The 23,824-nt window shown below is 43.7% G+C and overlaps 1 protein-coding gene across 7 annotated transcripts in view; it reads right to left on the reverse strand.

The window, feature by feature from the left end:
- The window catches only part of LOC129867204 (A-kinase anchor protein 13-like), a 152,273-nt gene that overhangs the window by 38,572 nt on the left and 89,877 nt on the right, over positions 1–23,824 (reverse strand). For all 7 annotated transcript variants that reach the window (XM_055940451.1, XM_055940450.1, XM_055940447.1 and 4 more), the window contains 3 exons: positions 21,142–23,305; positions 18,887–18,966; positions 2,377–2,464 (listed from right to left, as the gene is read on the reverse strand). In XM_055940451.1, the coding sequence (XP_055796426.1) occupies positions 2,377–2,464; positions 18,887–18,966; positions 21,142–23,305 (2,332 nt within the window). The remainder of the gene's footprint in view (positions 1–2,376; positions 2,465–18,886; positions 18,967–21,141; positions 23,306–23,824) is intronic.

Genomic DNA, 23,824 nt, shown 5'->3' on the forward strand with positions numbered 1-23,824 from the left:
TTACAGGAAATCACGCACAGAACAAGCAGTATGGCTGGTGGCACTGTCATGCTGGAGGGTCATGTCAGGATGAGCCTGCAGGAAGGGTATAACATGAGGGAGGAGGATGTCTTCCCTGTAACGCACAGCGTTGAGATTGCCTGCAATGACAACAAGCTCAGTCCGATGATGCTGTGACACATTGCCCCAGACAATGACGGACCCTCCACCTCCAAATCGATCCCGCTCCAGAGTACAGGCCTCGGTGTAACGCTCATTCCTTTGACAATAAACGCAAATCCGACCATCACCCCTGGTGAGACAAAACCGTGACTCGTCAGTGAAGAGCACTTTTTGCCAGTCCTGTCTGGTCCAGCGACGGTGGTTTTGTGCCCATAGGCAACGTTGTGCTGGTGAGGACCTGCCTTACAACAGGCCTACAAGCCCTCAGTCCAGCCTCTCTCAGCCTATTGCAGACAGTCTGATCACTGATGGAGGGATTGTGCGTTCCTGGTGTAACTCAGGCAGTTGTTGTTGCCATCCTGTACCTGCCCCGCAGGTGTGATGTTCGGATGTACCGATCCTGTGCAGGTGTTGTTACACGTGGTCTGCCACTGCGAGGACGATCAGCTGTCCGTCCTGCCTCCCTGTAGCGCTGTCTAAAACGTCTCACAGTACGGACATGGCAATTTATTGCCCTGGCCACATCTCCAGTCCTCATGCCTCCTTGCAGCGTGCCTAAGGCAAGTTCACGCAGATGAGCAGGGACCCTGGGCATCTTTCTTTTGGGGTTTTTCAGAGTCACTGTGACCTTAATTGTCTACCGTCTGTAAGCTGTTATTGTCTTAACGACCGACTGTTTCACAGGTGCATGTTCATTAATTGTTTATGGTTAATTGAACAAGCATGGGAACCAGTGTTCAAACCTTTTACAAAGAAGATGTGAAGTTATTTGGATATTTACAAATTATGTTTGAAAGACAGGGTCCTGAAAAAGGGATGTTTCTTTTTTTGCCGAGTTTATGTCGGCGAAATCTTACTTAATGGCAACTAATCTCTGCACAGATGTGAACAGTAGTCTAAATCCTATGAAATAATGAGCTACATAAACTCTCTTCTTCAGACATCAAAGGTAGTAAAGGTAGGGTAGCCTTGTTCGTGAGCTGCAGTGTGCTGCATGCCTGGCCTGCCAGCCAAAGGGGTGCAGTGATACCGAAGGGACACATGGTACAGTAGGGATAGGATTCAAAGAAAGCAGTGCCATTCCATACCCATCTTATCTGCATCAATGACCTTACCATTTCAGTGCTCCAGACTGCGACTATTTAGTTGCCGTTTTCGACCCTTTGAATTGACTGTGCAAGTTCAATTCTTAATTGGTGGCATTGGTGCGAGCTGCACATTCTATCTACATGGTCATCTTACTTAAAATGTTTTATTTTTTTAGGAGGCTAAAACCATGATTTGGTCATAAAGTCAAGTACATTAACCTCATCATTCCTAAAGAAAGTGTCTGCCTGCCCCTGTACCTGTTTCACTGCTGTGTGGTGCAATCCACTCTCTCTCCTTTCCATGGAAAATATTTATGTTCCAGGATAAAACAAATAAAGTGTTCTTATTGTATAACATTTTAAATTGTGGGGAAACCACAGCTATCATAGTTCTCAGCTTTCAGTAGGTATCATTTTTATATCTCAACTCTAAATTTTGCGCTCAATATAAAGTATTTTACAACGGAGATACTTGATATGGCTTTGAGATATGGAATGCGCAAAATGCGATATGGCCATTGCGATTGCATAGGCCTCATTGGGCAGCATAGGCTACAACAAAATTAGTAAATGACTTACCTGAACGTTTAGGCATTTTTGTTTAGGCAATTTAGTTTGTTTAATAATTGGCAATGTGAAAACAACTGGACCAAATGAAAAAAATACAATGTAACAAATAATCAAAATGATTTGAACTATAGCTCAGAACTGTGTGTGAAAACGCCCTAAGCCTCTCTCTCTCCTCCTACAAAGCGATGCTCTCTCCTCTACAGTATGTCTTAACCCTCTGAAATCAAGTTACAACCTCGCCTTTCCAACTGAGATCCTCCAGAAATCAAATTACATTCTGGCAAATGCTCTTCCATGATCCAAGCAAGGACCTCTGGAACTCTGACAACCCTCCTAATCTTAATTTATGCTCCTCTCTATCTTATATAACCCTCAATGATTAGTGACTGCCTGACAGAAAAAAAACTCAACACTGGCAATGCCATGGCTGGAAATTGTCAATACAAATTCCCCTGACAAGCTGCCTTGAAAACAGACTTCCTTTGACTAACAGATCTGTATGTAAGTTCCCTTAGCCTCATCTACAGTACAGCATCATATTTTGACTCGTTGTTACCTGTGCATTCTGGGATCGTGGTCTTCACCTGTAGTGTGGGATCTGTGCAGGGCTGGACAGGGTAAAATGACTCCTTCTCTTTGTGGATCTGTAAACAGAAGACATTTGGGATCAACAAGACTGAACTTATACAACAGATGTCTTCAGCAATGTAGAGGGTAAACATTTTTAGTTTTTGAGAGACAAAACCACTACTGGATATTCACCAACTGCCCGTTTCTCCGAAGTTTCTATTTTCATAAACCCCAAGAATCTGAGAAGAATTCCTAGTATTCTCAACCACATTGTCTTGGCTGGTTGGTGTTGTATGAACAGTCAGACAGACTTACAGTAGTGTTAGTCTCAGGACATTAACATTGATGGCCTCTACTTTGGAAGACCCCATTTTCCCTACCACAGAACCATTTTCCCTACCACAGAACCCAGCCTTGCATAGGGGAGGGAGAATAAATACATTCCTGGAGGTAGAGAGAATCTAATCACGTGAATAAAAGACCACAAACAGTGGGACTGTGCCGAGATCTGACTTGCCAGGCCCACATCTGGCCTATCCCATGGGCCCAGGTCTGCTACAGGCAGCATACAGGCAGCATAAAGGCAGCAGGCTCTCTGTCTGGAACAGCCTGGGCTGAGCTAAGCTGAGACTGCTGCTCACCACACATGCTGCTGGGAATTTGGACTGGGAGTCAGAGAGGAATTCTGCCCACATGTAAACATGAGTCCTGATCGACATTCAGCTAACAGCTGCTAGCAGTCTGAGGCACTGGGTCTAGCAGGAGTTCAAGTAATATAATGATGATTAGTGTTCACTGTTCAGATGGCAGTACGAGCAGAAGAGGGAGAACACAAACACTCAGCTTCATACAGCGAGTGATGACAAAATGAATAGAGATAAGCTATTGCTTTGTCTAGCAGATGCCCTTATTACAACCCAAATGCATTAGTTGAAAATTTCAAGAGTTACAATATAGTGACTACACTAATTACACTTCTCCGGGGAGGGGTTTATTGAGAACTTGGCCATGGAGAGTTGAAGAGGACAGAGAGGAGATTCACACCGCTCAGCCTCAGTACCCCATCATACATCATCAGCCCCAAACATCACACCCACAGGCAGACCACTCATCATGTGACTCCAGCTCGCCAACTACAGAGCCAATCCTCCCATGTACTGTACGTGTGTTTGTAAAAAGTGTGTGTGTGTGTGTGCATGCTTGCGTGTGTGTGGCTGTGTGCTTTTACTATCTTTGTGGGTACCATAAGTCCTCACAAGGATAGTAAAACAAGGACAATTCGGACAATTGAGGACATTTCACTGGTCTCCACAAGAAAAAAAGGCTATTTTAGGCTTAAGGGTTAGGTTTAGGTTTAGGGTTAGAATTAGGGTTAGGTTAAGGTTTTAGGGAAAATAGAATTTTGAATGGGAATCAATTGTTTAGTCCCCACAAGGATAGTAAAACAAACATGTGTGTGTGTGTTTACATGAGTATATTATGCGAATGCTCTTGTGCATGCAAGTGTGACTGCATGTGTGTGTGTGTGTGTGTGTGTGTGTGTGTGTGTGTGTGTGTGTGTATATATATATATATATATATCTGCTTATGTTGATATGTGTTTATCCAGGACATTCTCCAGTCACACACAAACACGCATGAGCAGCTGCTGATTACAGGGAATTATTGTTCCTCCCCTTATCAGCTGCTGCTGCTCAGACCCAGGCCAAGGGGACAATACGGACACGTGACCTGGAGATACTATCCTCTCAGACCACACAATGGCTTTATCACACCACACCGCGCACGGAAAGATAGATGACCAATGACCACATCTCAACATGCTTTTATCACTTATAGACAACCCACGTTGGGACCTCATCAAGGTTTATCTCACATAGACAACCCACGGACACATCGCAACATGCTTCGACAGTATCACACCAGACGACCCACATTCGGACATAAGTATGGTTTATCACGAAAACAGAGGACACATAAGGACCTTTCTATCCGTTTATAACCTGTAGATGAGCCTATGGAGACCTCACCAGGATCCTATCACATAAGGCAACCCCATCCTATCACAGACCAGCCCCACAATGCACCACCCTTTATCCAACCTGACTCTAAGATTTAAAGGTCCTGACTGAATCAATGACTATAGTCCCATCAACCCAGACCCAGTTGAGTTTGTGACAGCCCCCTGGGCCCCTGATTGTGTGTCCAGTCCACATCAAACACACGACTCTGACAACAGACACAGTTCATTGACAAACTGCTGGACACATAGCTGGATTCCATTCTGATGCCATGTTGTGTAGTAATCAATTGTGATGTTAATGAGCCTAGCAGTCTGGGTTGGTAGGACACACAACCTGATCTACAGTCAGCGAAATCGTATGTGACATCTTGGCTAAATATCCTTCTGAAGACCTCGACTCTGACTCAACCCCATACATAGAGCCACAGTAATCAAGAAATATGCAATACATAACACAGGTCTGTATTACTATACAGTACATTCTCCAAATGGGCAGAAAAATGATCAGCTATCTGGACTTCCAGAGGAGAGTTCACTGTCTATTGGGTTTCCACCACTGAGGAGAGAAAAGTCAAGAAGGCCAGGATATTTTTGTTAAAGAGGAAATACATCAGTCAATCAGTTACCTGTCTGGACTAAACAGTTCTTAAGGGCCAGAGATTGAAACCGACAGTACAAACGGAACTATTAAGAAACACTGAACAAAGGATCCACATCCAGGATCCATCACACTATGATTTATGGTCCAACAATTAAGTTATGAAGCCATTCCACTGCTTTCTTTCGCAACACAAACATGTGCACTGACGTTCATTACTAATGACAACTTACTTGATGACAGAACTGACTGAGTCAGGTAAAAGTCAATTATATTTCAGAGCATGAAACCCAACAGAGAGAAAGAGAGAGAGAGAAAGAGAGAGAAAGAAAGAGAGAGAAAGAAAGAGAAAGAGAGAGAAAGAAAGAGAAAGAGAGAGAAAGAAAGAGAAAGAGAGAGAGAAAGAGAGAGAGAAAGAGAAAGAGAAAGAGAAAGAGAAAGAGAAAGAGAGAGAGAGAGAGAGAGAGAGAGAGAGAGAGTGGGAGAGAGAACAAAGTCTATGTGTACATTGCTCTTCTCTGTAGTGGGAATGTGAAAACGTGGATTTCCCAATGCTTGTGGTTAATTGTCTTAGCCCCACTAGAAGGATGTGGGGGGAGGGGGCTTCCATACCAGGGGCTCTGCACAGTCAAAGTAGCTAGTGGACAATGCACAAGGCCTAATTGATGGGCCTGCCTACAGCCCAGTCAATCACTGAGCAGCCTCTGTGTGCCCTGCAGCGCTGGGTGGAGGAGAACACTACACTCTTATCCTCCAGAAGCCCAGGGTCCAGGCCCCACAGCAGACACACACACACCAGACACACATATGCAACATACAATATAGAACATGAGACAAGGACACAGTTCTTATTGTATACAATGCATGCAGGTACAGACACATATCCATTCTTATCCAACAATGAATAATAATTCATTTTTGTTCTATTCTATTTTATTATATTCTATACAAAAATAGCATGCATTTACACAGTATTTCAGGCCATAAGCCTGTCTCCTGTGCTGTCTGAGAAAAGTAGATGATCAGCTAAAAATTGATAAAGGTGGGTGGAGAAAGAGGCTCAATGTTCAGAAGTGTCCATGATGGAAAATAAACCAAATATAGTGTATGGCAGACAGAGACTTGCCATTTCCACAGTGACAGCCAATGGCTGGCGTGACACAGTGGCACAGCAATGGAGAGGAATGTCCTTGAAGAGAACTAATTTGAAGTGCTTTGTTACAGTACTTACAGTGTAGATAAAAACAACACTGCCAAGCTTAGTTTACGCACATACGATCAATACATGCACTTGGAATAGATTTGTAAATTGTTTTTATTTAACTTTTATTTATTCAGGCGAACCCATTGAGACCAGGGTCTCAATTACAATGGTGCCCTGAGGACAACGATACAACAAATTCAAAATGATCAATAAAAATAAACTGAAAATTACATAATCAACACTACAGCTTCAAACACCACAAATACAATTGTTTACATTAAATCCAAACAGTTGCAATTCTCATTAAATTCATTCAACATTAAAGTCCTAAACTGCCCTAGAGGCACCAGAGTCAAGATGAGTTTTGTAGACTATTCCAAAAATGGGGGGGCACTAAAACTGAAGGAGGCTTTACCGAGATGAATTTTTCTGAAGCTGAGGCATAGTTAATAGAGCTGGGGGGGGGGGGATAATTTCATACAACATTTCTCCCAGGAGTGGTACTAGCAACGAGTAGCAACGAGTTTTACCCTGGTCTATCTGGCACTGAGTTCACTTGGCCATCGCCCTTCACGGCACACATGACCACACCACACCAAAGGGACTTCACAGGACAGCTTGTCAGTCAGAGGACCAAAGCTAAGGAAAAATAGATTTGATCTGACCACTACCGCCGTCACCCCTACTTTTGAGGGATGTCGTAAGACAGATGCAATAAATAAGGTATAGAGGCCATCTTGTCTCTAATATACAGTGCCTTCAAAAAGTATTTATATCCCTTGACTAGTTCACAAATTGTTTTTCCCCCCTCACCCATCTACTGTACACACAATACCCCATAATGACTAAGTGAAAACATGTTTTTAGATATTTTTACAAATGTATTGAAAATTAAATACAGAAATATCTAATTTACATAAGTATTCACACCCGAGTCAATAAATGTTAGAATCACCTCTGGCAGCGATTACATCTGTGAGTCTTTCTGGGAAAGTCTAACAGCTTTGCACACCTGGATTGTACAATAACTGCACATTATTATCTAAAAAAAATGATTTAAATCTGTCAAGTTGGTTGTTGATCATTGCTAGATAGCCATTTTCAAGTCTTGCCATAGATTTTAAAGTCAAAAATGTAACTAGGCCACTGAGGAATATTCAATGTCATCTTGGTAAGCAACTCCAGTGTATATTTGGCCATGTGTTTAGGTTATTCTCCTGCTGAAAGGTGAATTTGTCTTCCAGTGTCTGTTGGAAAACAGACTAAGACAGGGGCTCCTCTAGGATTTTGTCTGCTTAGCTCTATTTCGTAAATTTTTATCCTAAAAACACTCCCTAGTCCTTGTCGATGACAAGCATACCCATAACATGATGCAGCCAGCACCTAGCTTGAAGTGGTACTCAGTGATGTGTTGTGTTGGATTACCGCCCAAATAAACACTTTGTATTCAGGATATAATGTACCTTTCTTTGCCACATGTTTGGCAGTTTTACTTTAGTGCCTTATTGCAAACAGGATGCATGTTTGGAATATATGAATTCTGTTAAGGCTTCCTTCTTCTCACTCTGTTATTACGGTTAGTATTATGGTTAGCATTACGGAAAGTATTAGACACAGATGTAAATTCTCGGGCCGACTCTTTTCTCTGTATATATCAATGATGTCGCTCTTGCTGCGGGTGATTCTCTGATCCACCTCTACGCAGATGACACCATTCTGTATACATCTGGCCCCTCTTTGGACACTGTGTTAACAAACCTCCAAACAAGCTTCAACACCATACAACACTCCTTCCGTGGTCTCTAACTGCTCTTAAATGCTAGTAAAACGAAATGCAAGCTATTCAACCGATCGCTGCCCGCACCTCCCCGCCCGTAGCATCACTACTCTGGACGGTTCTGACTTAGAATATGTGGAAAACTATAAATACCTAGGTGTCTGGCTAGACTGTAAACTCTACCTTCCAGACTGACATTAAGCATCTCCAATCCAAAATTAAATATAGGATCGACTTCCTATTTTGCAACAAAGCCTCCTTCACTCTTGCTGCCAAACATACCCTCGCAAAACTGACTATCCTACCGATCCTTGACTTCGGCAATGTCATTTACAAAATAGCCTCCAACACTACTCAGCAAATTGGTTGCAGTCTATCACAGTGCCATCCGTTTTATCACCAAAGCCCAATATACTACCCACCACTGCGACCTGTATGCTCTCGTTGGCTGGTCCTTGCTACATATTCGTTGCCAAACCCACTGGATACAGGTCATCTATAAGTCTTTGCTAGGTAAAGCTCCGCCTTATCTCAGCTCACTGGTCACCATAGCAACACCCACCCGTAGCACGCGCTCCAGCAGGTATATTTCACTGGTCATCCCCAAAGCCTACACCTACTTTGGCAGCCTTTCCTTCCAGTTCTCTGCTGCCAATGACTGGAACGAATTGCAAAAATCACTGAAGTTGGAGAATTATATCTCCCTCACTAACTTTAAGCGTCGCTGCAGCTGTACACAGACCATCTGTAAATAGCCCATCCAACCAACTACCTACCTCATCCCATATTTGTTTTGTTTTTCTGCTCTTTTGCACACCAGTATTTCTACTTGCACATCCTCATCTGCACATATATCACTCCAGTGTAAATTGCTAAATTGTAATTACTTCGCCACTATGGCCTATTTATTGCCTTACCTCCTTACTTCATTTACACACACTGTATACAGATTTTTCTATTGTGTTATTGACTGTACGTTTGTTTATCCCATGTGTAACTCTGTGTTGTTTTTGTCGCACTGCTTTGCTTTATCTTGGCCAGGTTGCAGTTGTAAATGAGAACTTGTTCTCAACTGGCCTACCTGGTTAAATAAAGGTGGGAAAAAAATAACTAAAATGTTGTTGATCCATCCTCAGTTTTCTCCTATCACAGCCGTTAAACTCTGTAACTGCTTTAAAGTCACCATTGGCCTCATGGTGAAATCCCTGAGCGATTTCCTTCCTCTTTGGCAACTAAGTTACGAAGAATGCTTGTGTCTTTGTAGTGACTGGGTGTATTGATACACCATCCAAAGAGTAATTAATAACTTTACCATGCTCAAAGGGATATTCATTGTCTGCTATTAAATTAAAAAAATTACCAATCTACCAATAGGTACCCTTCTTTGTGTAGCGTTGGAAAACCTCCCTGGTCTTTGTGTTTGAATCTGTTTGAAATTCACTGCTTGACTGATAATTGTATGTGTGGGGGACAGAGATGAAGTAGTCATTCAAAATTAGGAAAAAGTAACACAATAACAGTGTACTTGGTCCTCTCTTCCCATCTGTATAGAAGCAATCCAAAATGTTATTTAACATTTTCGTGATACAGCAGACGCTCTTATCCAGAGCGACTTATAATTAGTGCATTCATCTTAGGATAGCTATGTAAAACAACCACATATCACAGTTGCAGTAAGTACATTTTCCCTCAATAAAATAGTTATTAGCAAAGTCAGTGCTAGTAAGAAAATACACATTTGGGGATTTATTTAAGTTACTCTTTTTAGAGGTAGGGTTTCAAACGTTTTTGGAAGATGGGCAGGGACTCCGCTGTCCTAACATTAGGGTGAAGCTGGTTCCACCATTGCCAGGACAGAGAAGACTGGGCTGAGTGGGAGCTGTCCTCCCATTGGGGTGGGACAGCCAAGAGCAGAGGTGGCAGAACGGAGTGCTCAGGTTGGGGTGTATGATTTGAGCATAGCCTGAAGGTAGGGAGGGGCAGTTCCTCTTGCTGTTCTGTAGGTAATAAGCACCATGGTCTTGTAGTGGATGTGAACTTCGACTGGAAGCCAGTGGAGTCAGTGGAGGAGTGGGGTGACATGGGAGAACATGGGAAGGTTGAACACCAGGCAGGGCTGTGGCTTTCTGGATAAGTTGCAGGGGGTTTTTGGCACAAGAAGGAAGCTCAGCCAACAGAGAGTTGCAGTAGTCCAGACTGGAGAGGACAAGTGCCTGGATTAGGACCTGCACCGCTTCCTGTGTGAGGAAAGGTCGTACTCTACAGATGTTGTAGAGCATGAACCTGCACTGCAAAAATCCATGGTCACGCCAAGGATTTTTGCACTCTGGGAGGGGGACACCATGGAGTTGACAACCGTGATAGAGAGGTCTTAAAGCGGGCAGGCCTTCCTCGGGAGGAAGAGCAACTCCGTCTTGTCGAGGTTGAGCTTGAGGTGGTGGGCCGACATCCAAGCGGAGCGACCTACCAGCTGTCAAATCTCATCATTGTCCAATGCTAGTCTGGCCTGTTCTGTGACATCCAAAGATGATGGCGAGCAGAGAGGAGAGGTCCCAGGTCTGAAGCCCAAAGATAGAGTCTGACGCCTGGCCACAGAGATGCAGCCTGACACCTTATCACACACCTAATCCACAGGCCACTCTACTCTGTCCAAGTGCTTGAACAGGCTCTGCTGATTTGGGCTGGCCTCTCAGATACAAATAAAGTGCCCTTCCTTACCACTACATATACTGTATATTCACCAGCCCAAAGCCCACAAGACACATTCCACCACTGTTCCCAGTGCCACCCAGCTACAGTAGGGAGACATGCTTGAAGTGATAATGATGTGAGAGATGCTATGAATATCACTCAAACCCTTCATCCTCCACTGAAAAGGTTGCCAAACCCCTGAGCAATAATTGTGTTTTACAGAAAACAAATTCAGGTTTGCCTGTTTTATAAGGTTGTATCTGTGAACGTCTATGGAAAAACATGATCTAAGCTGTATCCTTTTTTAAATAAAATGTTTTATCTGTAGAATGGAAAAGGGGACAGGTTCTGACAAGTCTATGAGATATTTGAGGCATAATCTATCCCGACACACACAGACAACCGAATACGCATCACATGCAGAATCCTAGCATTGTATTCAGTGACTCACACTTTGCACACAGACAAAGAGTCAACCAAAATAAACAAGGAGAAAGAGTGATAGAAAGAGAAAGGGAGAGAGAGACAGAGCGGGAGAGGAGAGAGAGGAGAGAAAGGAAGAGAAAACAGAGAGAATGAGAGAGAAAGACAGAATGAAAGAGAGAAAGAGGGAAAGAGAATGGATATTAATGGGATCTGGCCTGCAGGCCTCCACTCTCCATCCAAAAACAAACTCCACCCTGAGAGCACACTCCTAGAGGCTGTCAGTGTGCCCATCTACCAACGGCTCACACACACTCCACACCTCCTGAGCACACACAGAGGAACAGCTAACAATTAGACACAACCGGACAAATACACACTCAGAGACTAAATCAGGTTTCTGTGACGTGAAATGTGAGTCATTTTTGCGGCGTAGATATGAAATTTAATTTGTTACCACACGGATACAGCAGAGAAGAAAAGCTAAAACACTGAACACACATTTATAAAAACTAGTTACAAAATATTTCCATAGTAGAGCTCTCTCTCATGTGGCAACTGAAAAGATTCTCTGTCCATTCATACCTTTATCAAAACGACAGCCACTGTTCTCTCCCCCTTTCCACGCAGACTATACCTCCGCTTGTGTCGCTCGTACATCTTTCCAGGCAGTGAAAAGGAGTGGTTATTAACAGAAAGGCGCTAGATTCCAACATGAAGCCCAGGCTTGTGGAGTCCTTCGTGAAGTTTGGGGAAAATGAGCAACTCTTCCCACATCTGGTCACAGAACCAGCCCCTGGGTCTGACCCTCCCTCCCTCTCTCCCACACACTCCTCCCTCCTCTCAAATTCACTGTTACTCACCGAGCCTCTCCCTCTTTTCCTCTCCTCCCTTTTACTGATACTGCTTTTCTGGCTGTTTTCCTCTATTCATCCATTTCCATTTTCGGTTCATTTCCCGTCCTCTTATCCTCCCTTCTATCTCCATCTATTTCCTCTTCCTGTGTCTCTTTAGTGACGAGTTGAACAGTGTTGTGCTGTGATGCTAAGCGACAGGGAGAGAGTATGTGTCTTTGGAAACAGTCTAAGGCAGCCAGCCATGAGAGAAGCCTCTGAGGCCTGCCCTGAATACTGTCATACTGACGCCAGGAGAAGGATGCTCTCCTACAAACTGTGATTCCTCGGCCGTAAGGAAGAAATAGAAGTCTTTTCCTAAGGGAAACTATCAAATAAAAGTGTATTAGTCACATACACAGTTTAGAAAATGTTATAGCGGGTGCAGTGAAATTCTTATGTTACTAGCTCCTAACAATGCAGTAAAATGTCAAACAACTACACAAAGAATCAAAATCAAATACTGTTACTTCTCCCATAGGTTTCTATTAAATAACACTACAGTTAATAATTGTTTTAATTAAAAACATATATTTAAGTAGAAACAGCAAATACATGGTAAACATCCCAAGCTTATCAGTAAGCTCACAATTCATATCTCAATGTGAGTAAAATGACCTCAACCCCCGGGAACAGACGCAGAGGAGAATGCAGAACTGCTCTCTGTGTGAAAGACTGGGAAAAAAACAGGAAAAAAACTCCACATCTGCAGACAGATCAATGGAAAGGACAAACAGCTGGAAACATGGCAACCATTACAAACTGTCCACTTGACGAGAGCGCGCGCGAGAGAGAGAGAGAGAGAGAGAGAGAGAGCGAGAGAGAGAGAGACTTGAGACGGCTGGGGCTCCTTCAGTTCTAACTAACACGTCTGGGCAGCTGAGTAGAACGCAACACAACCCCTGGAAACAAGAGCAACTTGGCCCTAATCCTACTACTCCCCAGGGAACACTACACATAACATTAGGAGAGGAACAGAAAAGAACAGACCAAAATACATGATGTGCCCATCTTGTTTAGGGGTTTTTTCTAGTCAGGTCGTTCTCATTGGTTAAAACCTATCACTATGGAGAAGGGGGAAAACATGTGGTTTAGCTTCCCTTTCTCCTTCCGACTGCGTAACTCGCAAGAAATGTCCAACCAATTCACATTGTTACATCATTATTACAATTGCTAAGATAGTTCTATCAACTGGCAGTCTGGCTTAGCAGCCATTCTGAAAAGGAAGTCACGCACGAGGACAAAGACAGGACAAAGCCATGCAAGCTGATAGAAACACACTGTGCACACAGAGTGCATAGTCTGAAAATGAGAAAACAGCACAGAACCCTCTCAAGGGCACACACACACATGCAAATGCACACACAAATGCACACACATACAAATGCACACACACGCACACACAAATCACCCTCATAGCCAAAGCTTCCTGTTTTTATTGAGACTGATCTGCGTGCCCCGCCCCCACCCGACCGTTCTAACAGTAAACACTTCCATATTTCCTCCAGCCTCTCGTGCTGAGCTAACAAACGTTGGCCTTCTATTTGAAGGCAGTCGTTTGCATACCACAACAAACTCTCAACACACGCCTACTGTAAATAACAGCCCTTTCAAAACATTTAAGAACGCAGAATTCACAAAACGTCAATAAGCGTATAATTTCCCATGTTGCCTGCTCAGTTAGCATAGTGATGTGGGTGCAGCTCGTCCCCTGAGAGAAGGATCAATTGTCATAAAAGGCAGTGTGTCAGGGTGGGTTGAGAGAGGTGGTAGAGGGGGAGGGAGGGAAGGGGGAGCACTGTGAAGGGGCCTTTGTAAAGCCCTGATGCATACAAACATAGAGGGTCTGAGACTGGGTCTCTGCTAAATACATGGCACCTATGGAGCTCTGGGCTTAGGACCTAGGCTAGTTCAGGACCATAACCAAAAAAGACCTAGGCTGTTATAGGACTAACCTATAGGACCTACGCTGGGGTAGGACCTCCCTACAGTAGGTGTTAGAGAGAAAGAAAGAAAAACTAACTGCACGGTTATGTTTCCTCATACACTCTTGGGATTTCTTTTTTAACTAGGCAAGTCAGTTAAGAACAAATTCTTATTTACAATGACGGCCTAACAAAAGGCCTCCTTCGGGTATGGGGGCTGGGATAATACATTTAAAAAAATATATAGGACAAAACACACGTCATGACAAGAGAGACACCACAACACTACACAAAGAGAGACCTAAGACAACAACATAGCATGGCAGCAACCTAAAAGGGTTATTCGGCTGTCCCCATAAGAGAACCCTTTGAAGAACCCTTTTTGGACCCAAGTAGAAACCTTTGGGGTTCCATGTAAAACCCTTTCCACAGAGGGTTCAACCTGGAACCCTAAAGGCTTCTACCTGGAACCAAAAAGGGTACTCCTATGGGGACAGCCAAAGAACCCTTTTGGAACCTTTTTTCTAAGCGTGTATCCTGCTGTACAACTACAGAGGACCTACGGCGGAAGAGGAAGAGAAACCAGAGGGAGGGAGAAGAAGAGGGACATGTGTAAAGACTTAGTGAAACGACTGATATTCCCCTTCTCACACACACTCACGACAGCCAGACTCACCATGGTCAGACTCAGTGAGCTATGAACAGGCTCAGTGTTTGTCTAGCTCCACTGATCAATCTCAGTGAAGACTTCACAAGCTACCCCTTCCTCACAACCCAATCGTCCCCAAAATCAAACAATATGGTGGAAAACCTCCTTCCTGTTATGAATGGAGCACTGAGCAGCCTCAGGACCTACTAAGTTGTACAGTGCTCAGACAGCCCATTTCACTGCAGTAAGGACGAGTGCCAGATTTATAACAGCCTTAACATGCTCGCTTTGGTAACCTGTGAAAACTCAACAAATCATTACCCTTCCTAATCACAATTCCTGACTAAACTGCAGGCTCACAAGAATGCCTCTAAAATATTACTGAACCAAGGCTTCTGGAGAAGAATAAAAACAACTTTCAATAATCTGTGTTGTCTTGTTCTTGTTAAACCATATGAATTGCAGCGGAGAGCAGCCCAAGCACACATCTGGAGGTAGTTATACTAGAACACAACACAAGGGGGTGCCTGAGGACACAGCCAGGGCTGGCAGGAACAGAAGCTCCATCTGCTCTGTCTTTCAGGACTTCTCTCCAGGCTGCTCTCTGCAACTCTTCCCCAGCAGTACTCAAGAGTTCTGTTTTTCAAAGATTACTCAACTGTACCTCGCATTAACTCCTTCACACTAAAATCTGTGATGCATGTCAAAATAAAGCATTCAACAAACGTAACATCTTACTTTATATCATCAATGTAACATCAATAGTGAATCTGTAAGTGCTCTATATTCTCCTTTGTATGATCATGTATTGTTGAAAACTTTGGTCATCAACATATTGAAACAAATGTAAATCTCTGGTGCAGTCTGTCGACCAACATGCAGCTCCAGTTGATGTAAGACATCTCTCTGTTGGTGACAAGCATCAAGTTATTATTCCAGGCATCTCCTCCAATCTGTCTCTCTGACACGTTGTCATAATCAATGAGGCAGAAACCAAAGATTGTGAATAAATAAGATAGTTTACTCAGACCATTCACCATTGAAGAACAATGTCAAGGTTCCTGTTCCTGCTAAACTCAACTTCATGATTTACGATGGAGTTGAGCGGCGACTAGTGTTGGCAGACTGGAGCGCCGACGTCACATAAAATGACATTTTTACCCAAAACGACTGATTTCAGCAACTAAAACAATAGTCCGCAATTACACACAACATTGTGTGAGTTTCTTAAAAGAGAGAGTGCTCCAGAGTTAGTGTAATTCCTCTCAAATGCTAACAATGTAGGGAGGTGGGAGTCTGGCCAAGAGAGAGCTGCGATAGTGGCCCTGTCTACAGTGCCTTCAGAAAGTATTTACACCCCTTTACCTTCTCCAAATGATGTTGTGTTACAGCCTGATATTTCTTGTCACTGGCCTACATACAATACCGCATAATGTCAAAGTGGAATTATGTTTTTCAAAATGTTTCCAAATTAATAAAAAATTAAAAGCTGAATAAGTTCAGGAGATTTTTTATGACTATCTCATCTCTGTACCCCACACAAACAATTTTCTGTACGGTCCCTAAGTCGAGCAGTGAATTTCAAACACAGATACAACCACAAAGACCAGTTAGGGTTTCCAATGCCTCGCAAAGGAGGGCACCTACTGGTAGATGGTTAAACAAATATGGACATTGAATATCCCTTTGAGCATGGAAAGTGTATTAATACACCCAGTCACAACAAAGACACAGGCATCCTTCCTAACTCAGTTGCCGGAGATGGATGCGGTGGATTTCACCATGATGCGAATTGTGACTTTAAACATCTAGTGGGCCAGCATCCCTGTGGAACACTTGACACCTTGTGTCCATGCCCTGATGAATTAAGGCTGTTCTGAGAGCAAAAGGCTGGGAGGGAGCAACTCAATATTAGGAAGATGCTCTTAATGTTTTGTACACAGTGTATACTTCCATTAGTTTTTTAAACTGGTACTGGGCTTTTTCAGACAGGTCCTTTGAGGCTTGTAGGCATCCTATAGCAAAACAACTGACATGTTGTGGTCATAATAGAGGGGTCATAATAGTCTGAGAAGAACAATTTTCGGGCAAAAAAAAATAATAATATGCTAATTACATTCCTGCAGGGGTGCAGAAATTGACTTGAGGGTTTTAAAACAGTTACAGTGTATAATGGCTGTGATAGGGGAGAACTGAGGATGGATCAAAAACATTATAAGCTAACATTACCAACCTAATTGATAGAGTTAAAAGGAGGAAGCCTGTACAGAATACACCTATTCCAAATGCATCCTGTTTGCAACAAGTCACTAAAGTAACACTGCAAAAAATGTGGCAAAGCAATTTACTTTTTTCCTCAATACAAAACTGGTTGAGAGAATGCCAAGAGTGTGCAAAGCTGTCATCAAGGCGAAGGGTGGCTACTTTGAAGAATCTAAAATCTAAAATATATTTTGATTTGTTTAACACTTTTAGGTTACTGCATGATTCAATATGTGTTATTTCATAGTTTCGATGTCTTCACTATTATTCTACAATGTAGAAATAGTAAAAATAAAGAAAAACCCTTGAATGAGTAGGTGTGTCCAAACGTTTGACTGGTACTGTAAATCTGCTTGAAAATTTATAGCAAGACTTGAAAATGGTTGTCTACCAATGATCAACAACCAAACCGACAGAGCTTGAAGAATTTTGAAAATAATAATGGGCAAATGTTGCACAATCCAGGTGTGGAAAGCTCTTAGAGACTTACCCAGAAAGACTCACAGCTGTAATCACTGCCAAAGGTATATTTCTGTATTTAATTTTCAATACATTTGCACAACAAAAATTAAACATGTCTTCACTTTGCCCTTATGGGCTATTGTGTGTACTGTAGATGGGTGATACATTTTTAATTCAGGCTGTAACAACAAAATGTGAAATAACTACTTTCTGAAGGCACTGTATATGTCTACATGTCCCTCCCCAGATTAGCATGAGAGCAGCACTGCTCCGCCACATTCACAGAGTGTGGGGGGGGGGGGGGAGAAATACAGAACAAATTAGAACTGAACAATACTAAAATACCTCATGAGGAAAGACAATTATCATAGTTGCAGACAGAGTTTAAGCTAAACAACGTCGATGACGAGCACACTGTGAGATTGTGGTGTGATTGTTTGTGTGATTGCAACAGTGGTGCCACACACCATGTGTTTGTGGCTGAAGCATATGACATGAATGAAGTATACAGTATGAGATCATCCCAGTCACATAGGCTCTGTGGCCTATGCTGATACAAAACACCACAAGACAATCACAAAGGAAGATTGCCTACATCTGCAAGGTCAGTCCCTCACAATAACATCATTAAGCAGTAAGGCCTGAGGGGTTGTGGTATACGGCCAATATACCACGGCTAAGGGCTGTTCTTAAACACGACGCAACGCGGAGTGCCTGGATACTGCCCCTTAGCCGTGGTACAGTATATTGGCCATATACCACAACCTCAGAGGTGCCTTAATGCTATTATAAACTGGTTACCAACTAAATTAGAACAGTAAAAATAAATGGTCTGATATACCATGGCTGTCAATCAATCAGCATTCAGGGCTCGAACCACCAAGTTTCTAATACCTACTATACAATAGAAGGTGACCTTTTAGAACCAGGTGGTCAAAAACCGATAATGACAATGGTATGAAACAATATGGCTTCCCATAGGACGAGATATGTTTCTAGATCTGTGATGGAGGGCAGTGCCCTGGCCCTGCTGGTGTGGATGTATCATGCTGGTAATAAGACACTTCCTCTCCCTCCCTTCCTTCACACTTCTGCTGCTGCTGTCAGACTATGTTATTTCTGCCTCCCTCTCTACGGCTTGTTTCTCACCCCTCATATCACTCCTCTCAGGGGAGAGAAGATACAGTGAGGTCATCTTTCTTTTCTCCTGGTTAAACAGGGCAGGGCAGGGCACACTCAGGCCAGGGCATGGGTGCACACACACAGTGAACTGCATGGCCACAGCCTTCCCATATCTTCCCACCCGACTTTTAGAAGACACAGTTCAACTTATCAGGCCGAAAAGTGCGTCATGTTTGTACGGACATCCCCAAAAGTGAAGGCAAACATGAAAAAGGGTTTATTTAGTGAGGTCAGGTGAGACTGCTTCCCAGAAACGAATAGTCTCCCAGTCATGAAAAATGTTACATTAATCAAACTACATGTGACTTCCCCCTGATTTGTGGGAACTGGAGTCACAGTACGTTTTTACTTATGTTCCAAGTTATTAAACAACCTAGGACTGTAAATTCATAAACACATGAACATACCAGTGTAGAGTCTGCTGTGTCTGAGAGGGATTCCTTCTTCTCCTTCTCTTCTCCCTGGGATGGACAGACTATTTCTTTGTCTGGGGAGAGATACAGTAAGAGACATATGACACAGGAAGGAATAGAGGAATACGTATGATGACACAGGAAGAGGAATATCAAGCCATGACCTTATGGAAAAACTAACACAGAATCCTCTCGGTAAAAGAAACTTCATTAGAACTCAAAATATGAACTCATAATAATGAATCATACCAGTAGTATCTAATGTATAAAATGGTCTATGCCTTGACAACCATTTGGATAGCAACAACAAAACAGCTGTCATGCAGGAAGAGAGGAGGTAGGTGGGGGGGAAACACAGTCATTTCTATTAGGGAACAATGATGTTGCTGAGCATCAGTCAACACTGCCCTGCTATTTATACCACATCAGTGTAGATGTAGAGGATCTATTCTGCTTCATATTCCCATCAGACGGGAAAGGGCCAGGGCGTAGCCATGTGCTTACAGACTGCCAAGATTTGGCCCGGGGCTCCGAGTGGAAGACCACCATTCAGGCTACCTCTATTTTCAGAACCTACTGTAAGGTCTGGTGAGATCATTGTATTGTTGCTTGGATACACAGACTGACATACATAAATACACAGCCAGCTCCATTCACATAGCGCTCTAGATGACTGATAGGAAGCCTTTGACCTTTTCAGACTGACTAAGGGACCAGAGGCCAGAGTCTCATGTTATTTTTCTCCTGAAAATCAAGCTTCTCTAATTCACATACTGAAGCTGACAATATTATGGACTTAGCTAAGTTACATTTTGTTCTAGTTTCTGTTTGGGGACTTGTTTGACGTAAATATTCTGTAGTTCAACATCGCCAGAATGTCATGACAAATGACAGCCGCTCTTTAGCAGCAGTTGACACATAGCTGAACTAATGGTCACATGCTCAGAGTCACACGACAGTGTGCTATGCCTCAGAGCAGGCGGTGCACTTCAACAGCATTAGAGGGATGCACACTTGGCCTGAACTTAGCAGCTGGGCCAGGCTCAGATACTGTACACAGTAGAGCAAGGGTCTCCAACAGGTAGATCACCAGCTAACAGTAGCTCGCAGCCATCCTCAAGTTTCAAGTTTTTAATTAGTCGTATGTACGGGATACGCATGGTATACATCGTCCAATGAAATGCTTACTTGCAGGTTCCTTCTCCATAATGCAACAACAATAAGAAATAATACAAGATAAGAACACAAACTATGAATAGCTTGCCAAGCAATTCTGAAAGTGCTTGCATTTTTTTCATGCGTTCCATCGCAAACTGTCAAAAACATAAAGCTCCCGGCTACTTTCCAATCGAAGCCACATTCACATTATTCCACTCCTGGTTACCACTATTGGCTTAAAAAGCCAAACGTAACACTGCCAATTCATTTCCAGCAATATTGCTCATCTGTCTGTTTGGTGTCTATCACCCTGCACGTAGCCAGTTAATGATGCTAATGATAACCGTCTTGAGGGTAGAAAGACTTTCCCCAAAAACCTTCTCAAGTAATTGGTCTTCTTTGACATTGACTCAGAACATACATTTTCATTATTTCTCTATGAATAAGTGTAATATTGAGAGTAAAAAAATCTAAAACCAGGAAAATGTATGTCCTTAGTCAATGTCAATGCATCAGAAGACCAATTTTTAGGTCTTGGAAAATAACTAAACAAATGTGATTTTTTAGTGTAATTCACCTTAAATTGTGCATTAAACAAGAGAGGAACGTGTCGGTCTAGGAATGTTTCTGCTGTTAGGCCTACTGAGTAAAAACTCAATTCCAGAAAATACAAAATATAGTTTTATGGGGCTTCTTATAGTTGTTTATTAACCATTATTTTACCAGTTATATTGACAGAAAACACATCTCTTTTACACCAAGGACCAGGGGGAGAAGAGAAGAATGTGCCTATTTGAAAGCTATTAAAAAAATGATGCTAGAAAAGGTTGGAGACCCCTGCAGTAGAGGGTGCATGTAAATGAAATATGAGCTTCAGGTTAGCCTCATGTCCCAAATCTGTTTGAATTTCAGCTAGTGCCGATAGTCATCTTCCTCTTTGAAAAATTTGAACTGTATACTAAAAGCATTCTTTTTGAGCAATACATTAATATCTATGCAAGCAAAACAAAGACAAAAACTGCAAAATCATGATATAAAAGGGCCATAACTAGCTACAAGCTAGCTATATGTGTATTATTATGTGGCCTTACCTTTCACTGGCTTGTCAAGCTGTCTTAAAGCTTCAGAATGCTCGTCTTTAGTATCCAGCTTTCTCACACACACTCCATCCAGGCTTTCCAGTGTATCTGAAGACTGAAGGCCCAAGGACATGCCAATGACTACTTCCACAGAGGAGCTGTACTGCTCGTCATCCAGGCCTGTTCCATTGTCTAGCTCCAAGGGGGAAGTCAGCTCTGGATTCAGGGATGTACCACTGTCTGGGTGTGTAAGGGTGGTCAGGGTCGAGTCACTGGGTGTATGTGTATGTTCAGGTGGGGCTGGTGGGGTCGGGCTCTCTGGGATGGCCTCCTGATGTGTCAGCTCTGAGGATCTCTCTGGGGAGATAGAGGAGGAGGAGGATATGACCTCACCACTCTGTCTGTCCACAGCCCTTTCATCATGTAACAACGTGTGCGAGTGGGAGTCTGCACACTGTCTGCTGGCTTCTACACTTTCTTCCTGTGTCAGACTCAGGCCTGGTAGTCTGGCCTCCACTCCATTCTCACTCCCACGTGTGGTATTGGACAGATCACTGTTCTCCTCTCCCTGTCTGACATGAGGCTCATCCGCTCCCTTTGAGGGGTTCTTGACCATCACATCCTCCTCTAACGGACTTGCTGAGACAGTCGGACCCCTGTCTGAGGTGCTAAGGTTCTCAGTGGCCTCAGACACCGTGACCCCTGACCTTCGTGCAGTGTCTTTGGGTCCGGTCTGATGCTTACTCTGGATCTCTGCGGCAGCTTCCTGTACCTGGCCTCCCTCCAGCATGGAGTTGGAGTTGCATTGTTCTAGGCTTGCTACAGCAGCTGCTACTGCTACGGCCACCACTGCTACTGCTGTGGCTGCTATTTCCTCTCTACACGCCAGAGAGTCTGCCTCTTCTAACGATGCCCACTGTAGAGACACCTTCTTCCCAGGGGCCTCCTGTCCTGTGACTGTCCCCTCCTTAGACAGTTTGTCTGTGGAGCAGCCGACCGACTGGACGAGTTCCCCTTCCTCAAAAGACGATGTGTGGACCGTGACATCATAGTGTTGTCGCCCCATGGTCTCTCCACTCTCTCTGTCCTCAGCTGTTCTGCTGGCTAAGTCAGTGGACGGCTGTTCCTCACATTCCTGCCCAGTCTCGTGGCCCTGGCTGTGGGTGCCGTCCTGGTCCTGCCTTGGCTGTGGTGAGGTTGCCACTACCTCCACTGTATCCTCAACTTGCTGATCCAGAACCTGCTGCTCACTGGGTTCTTTTGCTGTAACGTAACCTGGTCCGTGTGAATGGCTGCTCTTGATCTCTCCCTCCACCATAATGGGGCTCTGCTTCATGCTGTTTGTGTCAGTCTCTCCACTTCTGCTGCTGGTTGTCTCAGTGCTACCGTTGGTCTGTTGGCTGGGGTTTCCTGCCTCTGTCTTTCTTTCGTCTATACCGCCCCTCTCAGACTCCCGGGTCTGGTTGCTGTTATCGGCCCACTCGGGTTCCACAGAATAACTTGTCACTGCTGTAGTGGTTTCCTGTCTTTGTTCGGAGTCCTGTGCCTCTACAGCTTGTGCCTCATGGCGGCTCACAGCTCCCGTCAAAATCTGAAGAGTACATTCAGAAGTGGCCTCAGCATACTCCACCTCAACCTCACCGCTATGTCCATCGTGCTGTCCATTCTCCACAGGAGCCCCAGATTCCATCTCCTGGATGTTCTCAGGCTCGCCCTGCCTTTCCATAGTCCTCTGAACGCTTGTGTCCCCACAGCCACTTCTGCTGCTGCCTGTAGTCCCCGGGGGCTGATGCTTAGCTTCCGTGTGTTCCGTGTGTTCCTGAGACTGCGTGTGGCCCATGGCTCGTGAAGCCTTTGTCGGAGCAGCAACAGCCTTATCGCCTGTCTCAGTCTCTGCTCTCCTCTTCTCTTTCTCTTCCTGGTTCCTTTTACAGCGCCCTGCCTTGCTGCCCTGCGTGGCAGTGATTACGCCTGTCCTCTCTCTATCAGCTTCCTCCTGCTGGTCTTCACAGGATGGTGCGCTGAAAGCTGGAGTCTCGCCCTCTCTCCGCTGCTGGGCATGGCTGTGGGGGGGCTGGGACTCTGTGGCTGAGTGTGCTGATGTGTTGCTGATGCCACTGGATCCTGCTGTAGTGTTCAGCTCATCTGGGGACTGCTGCTGGAGCACATGATCTTCCTACAGTACAAACAGAAACACAGTGTGAATAACAAATGACACAAATAATAAAATCACACACACTGTTTATTATACACACACACATATTAACTTCCTGTAAAGATAAGACGTACAAAAAATGTTCAGAGCAAACAAAAGGATAGCATACAGGTAACTCACAATAGGCCATGTTTTGTCTTTTGGCAGATGTTAATTAGCTAGCTAGTGCACACAATATTTGGTTGTAGGATCTGAGAGTACATACTACACTGTATGAGCCCATGGTTTAAAAGCAGACAGAGATGAAAGCAGACATGGTTTAAAAGCAGACAGAGATGAAAGCAGACATGGTTTAAAAGCAGACAGAGATGAAAGCAGACATGGTTTAAAAGCAGACATGGTTTAAAAGCAGACAGAGATGAAAGCAGACATGGTTTAAAAGCAGACAGAGATGAAAGCAGACATGGTTTAAAAGCAGACAGAGATGAAAGCAGACATGGTTTAAAAGCAGACAGAGATGAAAGCAGACATGGTTTAAAA

Source organism: Salvelinus fontinalis, chromosome 12, assembly GCF_029448725.1.
Source record: "Salvelinus fontinalis isolate EN_2023a chromosome 12, ASM2944872v1, whole genome shotgun sequence".
In the NCBI taxonomy this organism is placed as follows: domain Eukaryota; kingdom Metazoa; phylum Chordata; class Actinopteri; order Salmoniformes; family Salmonidae; genus Salvelinus; species Salvelinus fontinalis.